General features: G+C 56.4%; 1 protein-coding gene across 1 annotated transcript; it reads left to right on the plus strand.

The window, feature by feature from the left end:
• Positions 1-6,737: 6,737 nt before the first annotated feature.
• Positions 6,738-13,829, plus strand: Insig1 (insulin induced gene 1). Its single transcript, XM_042677278.1, has 6 exons — positions 6,738-6,785; positions 6,949-7,308; positions 9,567-9,691; positions 10,418-10,584; positions 11,178-11,277; positions 12,150-13,829. The coding sequence occupies exons 2-6, from the start codon at positions 6,975-6,977 to the stop codon at positions 12,177-12,179; spliced, it is 756 nt and encodes a 251-aa protein (XP_042533212.1). The 5' UTR covers positions 6,738-6,785; positions 6,949-6,974; the 3' UTR covers positions 12,180-13,829.
• The last annotated feature ends 1,285 nt before the right edge of the window (positions 13,830-15,114 follow it).

Raw genomic sequence — 15,114 nt, forward strand, 5'->3', positions numbered from 1 at the left:
GGAGCCATCCCTTAGGGAATTCACTTACAAATCTTCAAGGGGATATACACACTCAGTGCACAGCACCTACTTTGTCCCTGTGAGTTGATGTAGCCACAGGATCCTTAGACCTGAGAAGGAAGCAGAAGAAAATGATAAGGCAAAGACAGAGGCCTGCGCCATGGAGGGAGTCCCAGAAACCTGGAGGGCAGGGAACGCCCCCTGTCCCCGGCCCTGCCAACGCCTCATTCTAGTAGAGCGATCCCCACTTCTGGCCTCCACAATGGGAGACCGGGTGCTGCTCTGAAGCACCGTCTGCTCATGTGTCACCGCCGCCCCTGGGATCTGTGAGCTCCCGCTTACCCAGAGCCCAGATGTTCAGGGGGAGGAGGAGGGATGGGGGAAGCTAGAGAGGGCGGCCACGGTGGGCTCCACAGACCCGGACGGCACCGTCCTCCCTGAGATGGCACAGTGGGCCTCTTTGGGAGCCAGGGAGGATTGAGTGGCACAGAAATGCTGGTCTTTCTGTGCCGGTGCTGGCTGGGATGATGAGCAGTGAGGAGCAGAGACGTGTGCTGAGTTCAGGTGCAGCAGGTCCCTCTCTGCTCCTCTCTCCCTGTTCTAGGGGCCGGAAGCTCACACTCCTGTGTGGTCAGGACCATGTTCGCTCTGGTGGCTCCAGGGAAGATGCTTCCTTCTGCCTTGCGACCTCTGGCAGACCCTGACATCCATGGCTGACCACTGCTCCAGGTGCTCCCCTGCTTCGCACCTGTCTGCATTCTTTCTACTTTGCAAATCAGGGGAGCTCTCTATTGGACAGAGGCTGCGCTCCCCTGGAGGAATCCAGCCCGTTATAACTCAACATAAAGATACGATTTGCAAACAAGGTGGCATCCCAGAAAAGACATGAGTTTTAGGGGAATACCTACCCATGTCCCTTCCTTGTCACCTCCACCCACACCCCCTCCTTACCATCATCCCCATGGGACACCCCCCCTCCAGCTCTGGCCGCCGTCAGACCACACACACCACGTTGTCCTACCCAGCATGACTCATCGAAGCCTTGACCTCCAGCACCCAGCCACCGTCCTGGGGCCACTCCATGGACTTTGGCGCATTCGAATTGCCTCTCCCACGGAACATGCATCCTCCTGCCCCTGCCTGCCTCCCCCGAGCCAGAAATAGTCATCCAGGGAGTTCAGAGTGGCCAGGACAGCATGGGGCCGCCCTCCCCTAGATGCCTGTGTCAGCTCCAGGAAGCAGGCTGAGAATCTGCAGACACACGCCCTGCAAAACCCACGTCACCAAACAGAAACTGAATCCTTGTCTGTCCGTCCAAGAGATCACAGACAGCAGCCACGTTTCCCAAACTGGCCTTTCCGCCCATTCCCTGTGTCCCAATCCTCACCGAAAGCCATCAGAGCAGCGGAGCTCAACCCATCAGCTCCTCTCCCAGAAAGCAGATCTGAAATGTCAGCCTACTTCTTGTTCTCTGGCTCTACTTTCTCAGCTCCGTCCAGACCACTTATGCCAATTTTAGAGAATGGAGTGTTGCCCACTTCTACAATAGCAAATAAATCAATTAACGCTGCTGAAGAAACTGGTCTTTTTTGCCTTCTGACAGTGGACAGAGCAGAGATCTCTGCCCTCTTGGAGCCAAAGTCTAGTGTCTGCCCAGTGCCACCGTCCATCAAGTCCCAGCCCCAAAGACCTCTTGGCCACTCTGCCTTGAGTCCTCCCCCTCCCTCCTCCCTGTCACCCTGCCTAGAGACCAGGACCGCCAACCCCCTGCCAGAGCCTGTATCCCTCCTCGTGATTCTACCAATTCTAGGAGTCCCCAGCGCCCCGCCACCCTGAACAGGGACTCTAGGGTCCAAATCGGCACCGGCCCCTCATCCGGAAAGATCTACTATGACATCCTCCACCAGGGCCTCCCTCCGGCCTAACTCCCACGAGCCCAGGCTCCACCAGCCTCTAGAGCGCTCCCTCCCCTCCCCTCAGCAGACCCGGGGCCACAGCAGACCACTCAGGACCACTCTGGTCCTGGTCCCTCTGGCCTCCACAGCTTCACATGCTCCCTCTTCCTCAATCTTTCTGGAATTTTCCATCACCATCTAAATTTGTTCATTTCTTCCATTATAAAAATAAAACCAAATTCCCATCTCGTTCTCCTCCAGCCCCTTTATCTCCTGCCTCCTCCTGACGGCCCAACTCCGCAGGAACTGTCCACACCCCACTGCCTCCTCACCTCAGCGTCCCCGACGCTCGCCAGTGTCTGCCAAACCCACTACCCGACCGCAAGACTGGACCCACGCATCACTGGCGACTCCTTCCCGGCGCTTAACTTCTTGGCTTTGGAAATCACACCTTCTTGCTTTTTGGAGGTCCACCCCAGAGCACCGGGGGCATCGCCTGGTCCTCTCCACCCACTGCCCAGGCAGCCTGCTTCCTCATTCTGCACACACAGTAGTGGCGGTGTCGCTGTGACAGAGGCACCATGGCCTTCTGGGTCAGGGCTGGTGTCTGCAAAGCTTCGCTCTTCTGGGGATAGATACAGGACTGTGATTCAGACCTGCAGAAGCAGCTCTGGTCTCCCTGTCCCTCCCCTCCCCCCAAGTTGGCCCCCATGTGCCCTGCTCCCATGGGGCACTGTCCCATCAGGATGAGGGCGGAGGCCGGGCAGCAGCATGGTGCTTCTCTGTGTGAGCGCCTGACTTGGTGCTCTCAGGCACTGTAACGTGTCTGGGGAGCAGATGCGCTCATATGAGGTGTGCCGTCCCACCAGCACAGCAGTGCAAGGAAATACATAGGGTGGACAGGCACAGGGACCGCTTTCCCCAGGCAGGGGAGGGGACCCAGAATACCATGTCAGCCAGTCCTCTGGACATACCTGTTGGCCCTGGTGTTCTACCTGTAACTGGCTCTGCTGCTAAAAGTGACGGTGTGAGAATAATGAGGACAGATCACTTGGCACCTGCTGCGAGACCCTGACTCAAGTGTGTGGAGGAAGCAGAATCCTCCATTATTGATGGTGGCAAGGTAGAACGGTGTGTCTGCTTTGGGAAAGGCTCCAACAACCCCTCAAACAATTCCACGCAGAGTTTCTGCAGGAACTGCAACTCTACTCCCAGTTCCGTCGAGGAGAAATACACACACACACACACACAAACTTGTGTTTATAGCAATATTATTCCCAATACCCCATACTCATCAGGTGGAGAATGAATGCACACATGTAGTATGGAATACTATTCAGCCATAAACACTGACGCAACATGGATGAATCTTGAAAAGGTAATGCTAAGAGCCAGGCTCAACAGACTATATGTAGGATTCTACTCCTGTGGACATGCAGAGAGGAGCCCCGGGGGCCAGGCTGGGGTAGAGGGAGAAGGTGACGAAGGCTGTGGTGATCCCACCCCTCTGTGGAAACAGTACAAACCACCAAGTTGTGCACGTCAGTGGACAGCTGCAGTAAATGGTGCCACTCGGGCACTGACTGACTGTAAAGACACTCCTAGTCACAAGAACTGACTCCACTACTACACGCCAAGGTTGACCCTGTTTTTGTTCTATTTTTGGCAGGCCTCAGGCTTGCTAGACAAGTGCTTTATGGCCTGAGCATTCTGACAGCATGTGACTCTATATTTAAGAAGTCCCGGATGACAGAGCACATCAGGTACTTCTTACAGGATCCATCTGTGGGCTGATGGATCCTAACAAGCCTAACAAGCTTGAGACTGTGAGTTCAAACCCTAGTACCACCAAAAAAGGAAAAGCCAAATACAACAAGGTACAGTGATACATGCCAGTGCCTTTAGCTGTTCAAGAGACAAGAGTTGGAGCAGGAAGATTTCAAGTTCAAGACCAGATTTGGCAACGTTATCAAGATTCTTATCAAAAAATCAAAATAACTGGAAGCATGGCTCCTGATTCATTCCAGTCTTTCTCTCTCTCATACACACACAGAGGAACCACATATATTCATAAGAAAACATCTGGAAGGGCTGGGAAGGTGGCTCAGTGGTAGAGCGCTTGCCTTGCATGCCTGAGGCCCTGGGTTCGATTCCTCAGCACCACATAAGCAAAAAGAAAAAAGCCGGAAGTGGCGCTGTGGCTCAACTGGTAGAGCGCTAGCCTTGAGCTGAAGAGCTGAGGGACAGCGCCCAGGCCCAGAGTTCAGGCCCCATGACCGGACCAAAAAAAAAAAAAAAGAAAACATCTGGAAATATAGTCCAAAAAATCTAGTGGTTATCTCTAGGCGATGGTTTTACAGATGATTTTAGTTAAAAAAAAATTCTGAATTACCAATAATGTGATGCTTTTATATTGAAAACAGCAAATATGTTTAGTCACCCCTCCATCTGAACCACAGTGGGTTATGTGTGACTATGAAGGACTATGGCCAGCATGGTAGAACGCACGGTGGGAACCCAGGCTGCAGGAAGTGGATGGCTTACCCAGGTATCCCAAGCCCCAGGGCTTCCTGGGCTGTGGCCACTCTGCTCTGAACAAGGAGCCAGAGAGGCCAGTGCAGGGTCACCTGCCTGCCCCCTGCACAGAAGCCTTCTTGCGGTAAGACACATGCGGACTTAAACATACCACCGTGACCAGGCTTCCCTCAAGTCTTAACTCAGCACTAGTGGTGGTAGGGAATGGGCTCTGGGCAAACCTTGGGCACTGGACTATTGTTTCTGATAGGGATGCTGGAACTCCAAGGGAGTCCATTCTGCCTGTTCCATTGATTACCCCCAAAGACCTCCCACTCCCTAAGAGTAAGGACCTCCACAGCCCTAGCAGGGATCCTACAGAACCAGCCCAGAGGCATGCCCCGCGGTCCCAGAGGAGCAGCCCCAACTGTTCTATGGCCAGGAGATACCACGGTTCAGGCCCCCTGACTGCAGGTGGGGCAGACCCTGGAGCGGCCTAGCTACCTTGACCTGGGCAGGCAAAAAGTTTGCAAGGAGATGTGTACGTGCGTGCATGCATGCATGCACGCGTACCAATACAGCAGCTGGAACACAGGGCCTGGGCTCTGTCCCTTATCTGTTTTTCTAAATGTTGACACTCTACTACTAGCCACCGTTCCACTTCCTTTGTAGTTAACTGAAGATAAGTGCCTCGTGTACTTTCCTGCCTAAGCTGGCTTTAAACCTGTCCTCAAGATCTCAGCCTTCCCAACAGCTAAGATTACAGGTGTGAGCCATGGATGCCAGGGCTCTTTCTCAACAGAGCAACTGGCCAAGGGAATCAGAAGCCTTTCTCCACCGGAGACAAAGAAACAAAAACAAAAAAAAGTCCTAAGGTGTTATTACAGGCTGTACACCTCAAGACAAGGACAGAGTCTGCTCAGCCAGGTAGGACTCAGACAAGAGATCTAAACCTGTTAGATACCCCAGGAGAAAGGAGCAGTCCTGTCACCTGACAGCCCGTGGGTGAGCCTGATAGATCTGCTGGGAGCTGCGGGGCACTTACTGGGCTCAGAGACCTGATATTCTCACCACAGGGAGAAGGGCTCCCTAGAAGCTTCCTGAATGTGCTCAAGTTTCACCATGGGGTCAGTGACATGCCACCTTGCAAGTTCAACTCCGTGAGGCTAAACAACATCAGCGTGCACCTGCAGATGTGCAGTGATCAGCAGGGAGGTGGGGGGAGCGCTGCCAGGAGAGGGGGCGGCTCTGGCCTGCGAGAGACCCACCACCACCTCACACCACTGCCTGTCGGCTGGCAGCGATCTGCAGTTCTGCTATCACACAAAGCCTCGATGTGAGCGGGATGGGGGGGGGCTCACCCCCGTAATCCTAGCTACCCAGGAGGCTGAGATCGGAGGATCAAAGCCAGCCCGGCCAGGAAAGTCCAGAGGTGGAGCGGCGGCTCAAAGGGGAGGGCGCCGGCCGCGCGAGAGAAGGCCACGGGGCGGAGCCCAGGCCGGGCTCGGGTCCCCGGGTCACTCCGGCCACGGCAGTGCGCGCGCGCGCGTGCACGGGGCGGCCTGGGGGTCACCACTGCCTGGGAACCAAGCCTGCAGTCACTAACGGGGCCGGGGGCCGGCGGGGCCCGGGGCCGGCGGGCAGGGCCGGGCCGCGCGGGGTCACGCTGGGAAGCGGAGCTGTCGACGGCCCGCCGCCCCGGGCCGAGTCCTGGCGGGAGGGGACCTTCGACCTCGGCACTCGCCGCTGACCGCGGGGACGGACGCGGTCTGCGCCCCGCCCGGCTGCCGCGGCCGCGCGAACCGCAGCCCGCCGCACACGGCGCCCCCGCCGCACACGGCGCCCCCGCCGCACACGGCGCCCCCGCCGCACACGGCGCCCCCGCCGCCGGCCCGGGGGCGCCGCTCCCCAGGGCTCCGGGGTCTCCACGCGGCCGGCGGCCTCACCGGCCCGCGGGACCGGAAGCGAGGGCGGCCGGGAATCCTGGGTCACCACTCCCCACCCACCCTCGGCCCCCCGAACCCCCGACCCCGCCGGGCGGCGCGCGTCCGCCCGAGCGCGCGTGCCGGACGCGGGCCGCGGGCTGCGGTGGCGTGTGCTCACGTCATATGGGCCGCCCGCCTCCGATTGGCTGCGGCCGCCTCACCAGACCCAGTGCGGACGGGCGCGCGTGCGGGGCGGGGCTGGGCCGGGCCACGCCCCCGGGAGGCGCGCGCGGGCGGCGGGTAGGCCGGGCGAGGTCACGTGTTGCGGGCCCGCGGCCCGCTATATAAGCCGCGCGCCGGCTCGCCGCTGCGGCCGCGCTTGGGCCGTCCCCGGGCTCCTCCCGCTCCTCCTCCTCAGTCTCCTCCGACGCCGCCGCCGCCCCCTCGGCAGGTACGCGGCGGGACCGGGTGGGGGTCCGGGGCGCGGCCCGCCCCGCGCGGGGGACGGGAGACGCGGGCCGGGCGGGATCCGGGGGTCGCGGGGGCGGGCCGGGCGGGCGGCCTCCGGGCCTTTGTCCCGCCCGGGCGCCAACTCGCCCCGCGCCGTCCCGCAGGAGCGCCCTGCACGCGGCGGGCACGGATGCCCAGGCTGCACGACCACCTGTGGAGCCGCCCGTGCGCCGGCGCCGCCCGGCACCTCCGCCGCGCGCCGCGCGCCGCCCGCCCGGGAGGCATGATCGCCGCGGCCCCGCGCGCGCCGGGCCCCGCGCCCGCCGGGCCGAGCGGCCGCGCCGGCGGCCGGCATCGCCACCTGGTGCAGCGCGGCCTCGTGCTCTTCCTGGTCGGCGTGGTCCTGGCCCTGGTGCTCAACCTGCTGCAGGTCCAGAGGAACGTCACGCTCTTCCCGGACGAGGTGATCGCCACCGCCTTCTCCTCCGCCTGGTGGGTGCCCCCGTGTTGCGGGACGGCCGCGGGTGAGTGCCTCCCTCCTCCGGCGGGACTAGGGCGGGCAGAGGGCCCGGGCCCGGCCCCGCCGAGCCCCGTCCCGTCCCGTCCCTCGGGCGTCCGGTGACAGCGGCGCCCGCGCTCACCCCGCCGGCGCCCCGGGATTGGCCGCGCGGGGAACTGGTGAGGGCCGTGCCGCCCGCCGATTGGCTACTGGCGGGATGAGGAAAACAAACTCACGTGTTGTCGGGAGGGCGTCGGCGGGCGCCGCCTCCCCGCGCTGGCTTCTGCACCTGGCCCCGGCTCTGCGCGGCCACCTTCCCCTGCCACCAAGCCTGTGGCCCGGTCGCCTTTGACCCGCTTGGAACCCGTTCGTCCAGCATGGGCCCAAGCAGACAGTACAAGTTCTTGGTTATCACTTGGCTGGCTTTACAGAGACTGTGGGGTGACTGTGACCCTCCAGCCCCCCCGAATCCTTTGTAGTCAGGGCTCTCCGTGGCCCAGCCTCCGCCAGCTGCCAAGCACACCCCTCCACCTGTGAATCCAGAGACTGTCAGGGAAGCCTCCCTGACTCCACTAGTCACTTGGTGGCTTGTTCTTGCTGTGTGCATGCGTTCGGTGCACTGTTGGCTTGTCCCTCTCTGTACCGGGTTGTGCGTGGCTCCACATTCCACACGTAGGCAGAAGAGTGTGGTGTGCACTGCACTTGGTGTCCACAGCTACACGGCTGTGGTCAGCCAGTGCGCACGCCCTCTCCCCAGCCTAGGGCTCACCTGAATAGCCTGGGTAGGGCCTTGGGTGGACTGTGTTCCCCAGGCAGGATACCCTCCTGTGTAAGCAGTAAGCATAATGAGGTGGTTGCCCTGCTGTCAGAAAGGATCCTAACTTTTTCTCTAAGAACTTTAAGGGTTTGATGATATACAAACCAAACTAGGAAGAGCTCCGGGACCTTGCGCTTGGTGGGCGAGTAATCCACCAACGCCAGCCCAACCCTTGAAAGTTCTCTGGAGAAGTAGATCCGCATTTGAAGTTCAGTTTCCTTGAGCATAGTAGTTCTTTCTTTGAGCCCAAAATCTGATCTTCAAAATGAAATGCTTAGAGGCATTTTGCCAGGGATTCCATGAGTATCTCAGATGATTCCTCCTAGTCCTGGCTGAATGTTGGATCAGGTCTGCAGCTCTGTTTCACCGTTGATGCCCAATTCCTTCCTGTTGGGCTAGGTGAATGGAAGACAGCCCGGCTACCCAGGGCCCACAGGCCACACCCCACTTGTGTCTGGACAGTCTGTATTTGCTCACTGTTGTCTCTGCTTCACTTTTCACTTTTGGAACACCACACCTTCCTGTTGTACACATGTTTTTCAGGATTCTGTGAAGGCATCCTAGATGTGGGCTGCGAGGTTCTCTGTCCTCTGTCCTCCAGTTACATAAGCCCCATCAGTTCACACATGAGGACACAAACATGAGGAGTCACGTCCACCAGGAGCAGCCTGGCGCCAGCAGCCCAGTTTTCCCTTCCTGGTCTGAGCCCCCCTCTCCTTGGTGGGCGTGGCCACAGGGGGACAGGGAAAGCTCTGCCCCTAACCCTCCCCCCAAAACACACACACACACACACACGCTCTCCTCTGCTAGTAGAGCCCCTTAAAACAGTCCAGTGCTCCTCAGGGCTTCAGGCCCAGCCCCATACTGAGGTCAGCACCAATGCCACAACTACAAGGGCTTGCACAGGAACTCCAGGGTGTCTACCTTCCCACTGTGAAAAGGAATCACTTGATGAAAGTAGAACGTGGAGCCAAGTCAGTCAGAAAGCTGAGACTCTATCCTAGTCAATGGCTAGGCATAGTGCCCCTGCTGTCATTTTCAGCTACCTAGGGAAGTCAAGAGTAGAAAGCAGGCTAGCCTGGGCATCAAGCGAGACTACTTCAAAAATAATGCAAATGAGGGCTTGAGGTGTGGCTCAGGTGGTAGAGCACCTGCCTAGCAAGTGTGAGGCACTGAGTTCAAAGAAAAAAAATATTGTTCAGTCATATTAGTTTTGTCTACTTAAGGAAATAGCATGTTGTGTATTTCAATACTGTCTTTGTTCACCATGGATAATCAAGTCCTTGATTCATGTACATATTCTAACTCGCCCAATAACTTTTTTCTCAAACTTTTCAAGATTGTGTGGGGATTGGGATACTCGGCATGTACAAGAATATGAAATGAGATATGTGGTGGTGGCTAGCCTGGCTTGGGTGTTGGCAGGGACTGTGAGAATGTGCATTAACGCTCCCTCCTCTTGGCAGCGGTGGTCGGCTTGCTCTACCCCTGTATGGACCGTCACCTCGGCGAGCCTCACAAGTTCAAGAGAGAGTGGGCCAGCGTCATGCGCTGCATCGCCGTCTTTGTGGGCATTAACCACGCCAGCGCCGTATCCTTCCCCAGCCAGCCTCAGCCCGAGCACGTAGTGAGGTCTTGTGTCGAAGAGTTTCATTACTTTCTCTGACCGCTTTGGCCATTCCTTCAGGTCTCGTCAGGAAGCACTAGGAGTGACTGTCATTCTCAGAAATCCACCATTCCTGGCTTCCTTCTGTCCTTCCAGCTTGCGCCCTCGTGGTTCCTCTGGCTACCAGGCCGTGGGGCGTGGCCACGGGCCCTGCCTCCCCTCAGACCCAGCCCCGTCACGGGAGGCCACCGGAGGCCCTCGGCATCGGTGGGCACATCCACCCTGCACGAGGTGCTGCATGTCTGCGCACAGTGCCCTGTTCAGGAAAGTGGTCCTAGGTTTCCTAGGAAACGCTTAGCAGGCAGGGTTTCCTTAGAGCCGGTGAGAGGGCGAGGTGCTTCCACGGGACAGCCACGCCCCACACCGGCCCGCCGCGAGGCTCGCTGTTGAGGGGCTGCTGGACAGGCGCCTCTAGCAGGTGGCAGATGTGGAGGGAGTCGTGTTGGTTGCAGATTACTGAACAAGAAAGGAGGGAAACAGTAAAGGCTTCATAGTGAAATAACGTGGTCACTCGCCCTGTTTATATCTGTAGCTGTTACCGATGGTGGATTAATAGTAATAATAATAATGCTGTATAATAAACACCTGATAGTTTTTGTGGGCTTATCTTTCCTGTCCTATGAAACTTTTCCTTAACTTGTGCCTGACCAGAAACTGGACTTTGCCAATAATGTTCAGCTGTCCCTGACCCTGGCAGCGCTGTCCCTGGGCCTGTGGTGGACCTTCGACCGCTCACGGAGCGGCCTGGGCCTGGGCGTCACCATCGCTGTCCTTGCCACGCTCATCACCCAGTTTCTTGTGTACAGTGGCGTCTACCAGTAAGTGTGTGTGTGTTCTTGTGTACAGTGGCGTCTACCAGTAAGTGTGTGTGTGTGTGTGTGTGTGTGTGTGTGTGTGTGGATGGATGCCCCAGCCTTGGTGACACACTGTTCACCTAGGTGTTTCCCTGCTTTAGTGAGCCTACGCAGATAGATGCAGGTGGGAAAGGCTCAAGGCACTGCTGCTTTTCTGGGTTCATTAAAAAGGTGCTGCCCCGGGAGCCGGTGGCTCACGCCTGAAATCCTAGCCACTCAGGAGGCTGAGATAGGAGGATCATGGTTCAAAGCCAGCTTGGACAGGAAAGTCTGTGAGACTCTTATCTCCAATGAGCCACCAGAAAACTGGAAGTGCTGTGGTTCAAGTGATAGAGGGGTAGCCTTGAGCAAAAAAACGTGACCCCGAGTTAAAGCACTAATACTGACACGCAAAAGAATGAATGAATGAATGAATGTACTGTCCACAACTTGATATGAAGGAGAGGCGGGAGAGCACTGTGGACCTCTCGAAGCCCTTTCTGGTTGGGAAGCGCCCTGTACACCCTGTTGCCAAAGCCCAGGTAGACCGACTGCTTAAGGCATCGTTTTCCCTCCAGGTACACGTCGCCAGATTTTCTCTACATTCGCTCGTGGCTTCCGTGCATATTTTTCTCAGGCGGCGTTACAGTGGGGAACATAGGACGGCAGTTAGCGATGGTGAGTACCTCCTGGCTGGGTGTGGGTGGGTCGGTATGTGCAGCGGAGCGTGTGTCAGGGTACGCCTAGTTCAGTGTGAATGGCATCACAGCATGGCGTGTGTCGGGGTGCGCCCAGCCCAGTTCAGTGTGAACGGCATCACAGCATGGCGTGTGTCGGGGTGCGCCCAGCCCAGTTCAGTGTGAACGGCATCACAGCATGGCGTGTGTCGGGGTGCGCCCAGCCCAGTTCAGTGTGAACAGCATCAGACTCGGTGGCCGCGCCGCGCCGCGCACAGCCTGAGGTTTCACTCTGCTTCTGTCCTGAGTCTGCTTTCCTTGAGACACCAACCACTTGGGCTCACCATGCAGACAATCACAAAGCCTGACGTGAGGGTCGGCAAGAGTGGTGGTGGGCAGGGGTCCCATTTGGTGTTCTAGGGGTGACGGCAGGTGTGCCCATTGTAGTGGAGGCTGAGGTGCAGAGGAGGCTTGCAGGGAAGCCTGCCTTCCTCAGGTAAATGGCTCCGTCCAGGCTCCTGTGGCATGGTCCTGCAATCCCAGCTGCTGAGGAAGCTGAGAATTGCCATTTGAAGCCAGACTGGCAGCAAAATTGGTTAGAATCCATCTCCAATTAACCAGAAAGCAGGGCTGGCGGTGTGACTCAAGTGGTAGAGTTCCAGCTGACACAAAAGTTAAGTAGACCATGGTACTAGGAATTTTTTTTTAATTCTGAGTTGGAGCTTTCCTATGGGGCATCAGCCACGGGCAGAGTGCACCCCAAGCCCACCTACCCAGGGCCCTGTGTGCGAGCCTGCACTGTGAGGACCTGCTTCATTGACGGCGGGAGCCTTGGCACTCGGTACTGACTGGTCTTTTTCTCTGTTCACGTAGGGTGTTCCGGAGAAGCCACACAGCGACTGAGCAGGGCCCGGCCGCTGGGCAGATGCTCTGGACACCGGGCTGACCGCTAACGACTCCTGGAAGACGTCCACTTAGTCTGGCATAGCCAGACAGAGATAAGAACTCGTGACCTGAGGTCTCACCTGCCCTGCCCGCCCCGCCCCTGTGGGTGCCACGCAGGACAGCTGGGCACCGGCCCTGGGGGGCGGGGGCAGTTTCCCAAGTATTCGATTTCATTCATGCTATTCAAAACAAGTTGCCATATTTCAAACCTTTGAACTAGAACTTGAACTCAGTTACCAACAGCAGTTTTATGTCAGTGCCCAAAGGAGACAGGATGATGGTGCTTAACAGAGACCACGCGTGTGGAACGGAACTGTGTCTCCAGAAAAATTTAACATAGGGTTGTGTGGAAATGGCATCGCAGCAAGAGGAGAGATGGGCGGGAGGCGTGGCGGTGCCTCCGGGCGCGCTGCCGGCATTGCTGCGGCCCACGGTGGGCACCGCCTTCCTGCTGCCCGCCGGCCTCGTGCAGACAATCGCCGGGAGACTGGACGTGGTGATGCGTAGTGGCGCAACACTCTCACCCTTGTGAACGCCTGTGCGCGTCCGGTCTTGGGGCACCAACCCCTCCCCCCCGCCCCGCCCCTGCTGCCTTGTTGGCCCAGGCTGGCGGGGTGGCGTTTGCCCACAGCCCTATGGGACCTGCAATCTGTGATTGCCTGTAAAAAGAAGAGCGCTTGCCACTGTGTCCCACGCGTGGCGTGCTCCGTGTCCAGTGGTGGTGGTGAGCACGGTGTATTCGTTGAATGGCATAGACCATATTGGACCTGATTTGCAAGTATTGGGTCTTAAACTTCAAGTGCAATGTCTATGAAAACCAATCTGAGCCTTGTATTCTCTTAAATATTTATTTTTTTTAAATGCGTGAGGTGTTCATTTCAGAGCCGCGCAGGGCGGGCTCCTTCCTGTGGGTCTCGCTGAGCCTGAGTCCTCCGGCGGACTCCTTTTATGGGCTTAGTCATTTTTACTTACAAATGTACTTTTTTTGTACTTGGCATTGTTTTGAATTCTGCGGGAGTGACTCGCTGGGAAGGCAGGCGGCTGTGGGGGTGCAGCACCCCAACACCCACCCCTGCCAGCTGACGGCAGCTTCCCTTCCCCGGGACCCTTGTTCGAGTTTTGCATATTTTGTTTTGAGACGATACCTTGAAATAATCTTGAGGTTTTCAAAACTAGTTTTTGTTTTTGTTTTATAGAGGAATTTTGTTTAAAAAGAATAGATCTTCTGAGTTTCAGAGTGACCCCTTAGAAACTTTCTGAACCTGAAAACATGTTTTAGTGAGTGATGTCAGCAGTTGATGGCATCAGCAGTCAGTAGAGCAAGGCAGCGAGCGAACCTCAAGGACGTACATAGTGTTCTTGCCTCTTAGACTGGAAGTATGAGTTAGAAATAATGTAGCCAAACAAGGTGAATCTGAAGAAATTGTTTGCCAATAGTTCATAGCAAATACTGTGAACCAAAGTGATTTAAATTTTTAAAACTATAAAATCATGGACAAAAGTTGCACTCTCCCAGCTCTGAACGGCTAGTGAGATTCACATTCACCCTAAGTTTCCGACATTGTGTTCTTTCTGCATTTTTTACTTTTATTAAAGGTTCAAAACCAACTGTTGTGTTGATGAGTTTTTCTTTGAAAACAAAGAAGGATTAATACCTTTCATGTAGACTTTTGCCTTTGTTAATAGGAAAATGTTTCCAATTCGTGGAGTTTTACAGGCTCCGCCCTGGCCTCTTGGAAGACAGATGAACCCAGTTCCATGGTTGGAAGCCAGCTGCGGTCAGTGGCGCTGAGCCTGCTCTCCGGAGGTCAAGGTTGGCAGGCGGCGGAGGCCGCGCTCCTGGCCAGCGCCTTGGAGTTTGGCATGGTGTTCTGGTACCCAGCCCCAGGTCTCCACAGGCCTGCTGCCTGTCACAGCTGGAGCTGTGCTCCCAGGGGTTGGGTCGTGCGGAGCCTGCTCCGAACAGCATCTTGTTTCCACATTCATGTCACCACTGATGGCAAGATGTTACACTGAGCCCAGGACATATATGGTACAAGTTGGAGCCAGTACATCCAAGACATGGTGTATGGGGGCGCTGGACCTCCAAGGTCGCACTGGAGATGGGCACTGCCGGGGAGGAATGGGACTCCAACCCTGAGGTCTACAGGAACTAGTTTTTCTCTTTAAACAGTGTGGCGCTGTCCCTGCGCTCTTCAGCTCAAGGCCAGCACTCTACCCTCTTGAGCCATAGTGCTCCAAAATTGCTGGTTTCCAAAACTGTTTGCAAACACTTGTAGTCCTTGAGCAAAAACGAATGAATTACGCCATGTGTGGAAGGTGATTTGCAGAACTCCAGGTTTCTGCCCCCTTTTCTCCTGTGGTGCTGTGCCTGGGATGGGATCTGGCATGGGGAGGGGGGGGTGGAGGGAGGGAGGAGGGCTGACTTCCCCTGGGAAACCCCCACCCGCTCAGGAAAAGCTGAGAAACTCTCCACAATGTCATCATATAGTGGTCGGGATTGTGGGCATGTCCTGTGACCTGTTTTTTTTTTTTTTTTTTTATTGTAAAGATACTATACAGAGGGTTACAGTTACATGAGTGAGGTAATGAGTACACTTCCTCTTGAACATTGTTACCCCCTCCATTGTTTTCCCCCTACCATCCCCTCCCTCCCTCCCTTCCCCAAGGTTCCTTTTTTTTTTTTTTTTTTGATTGTGATTAAGTGATTACATAATTTCAAAGTCACAAGTTCATTCTAACTTTCCTGGAGCAAATTGTCTATCACAGTCTGTAATATATAACAGTGTTCACATGTTATATACCATATTTGTGATCAGCAGCATGGGGATATTTAGTAGTAGTTCAACCAGATGAGCGGGAGTTCTTTGTTTCTTAAGTCCTGTTAGTTTTG

The sequence above is a fragment of the Dipodomys spectabilis genome, unplaced genomic scaffold, assembly GCF_019054845.1.
Source record: "Dipodomys spectabilis isolate Male_0828 unplaced genomic scaffold, ASM1905484v1 ptg000034l, whole genome shotgun sequence".
Classification (NCBI taxonomy): domain Eukaryota; kingdom Metazoa; phylum Chordata; class Mammalia; order Rodentia; family Heteromyidae; genus Dipodomys; species Dipodomys spectabilis.

Bases quoted from the DNA above. Each gene is read 5' to 3' on its own strand.
- Insig1 (XM_042677278.1), top strand. From the start codon at position 6,975: ATGCCCAGGCTGCACGACCACCTGTGGAGCCGCCCGTGCGCCGGCGCC. The intron at 7,309-9,566 runs GTGAGTGCCTCC...TCCTCTTGGCAG, and splicing joins GTGTTGCGGGACGGCCGCGG to CGGTGGTCGGCTTGCTCTAC. The intron at 11,278-12,149 runs GTGAGTACCTCC...CTGTTCACGTAG, and splicing joins TAGGACGGCAGTTAGCGATG to GGTGTTCCGGAGAAGCCACA.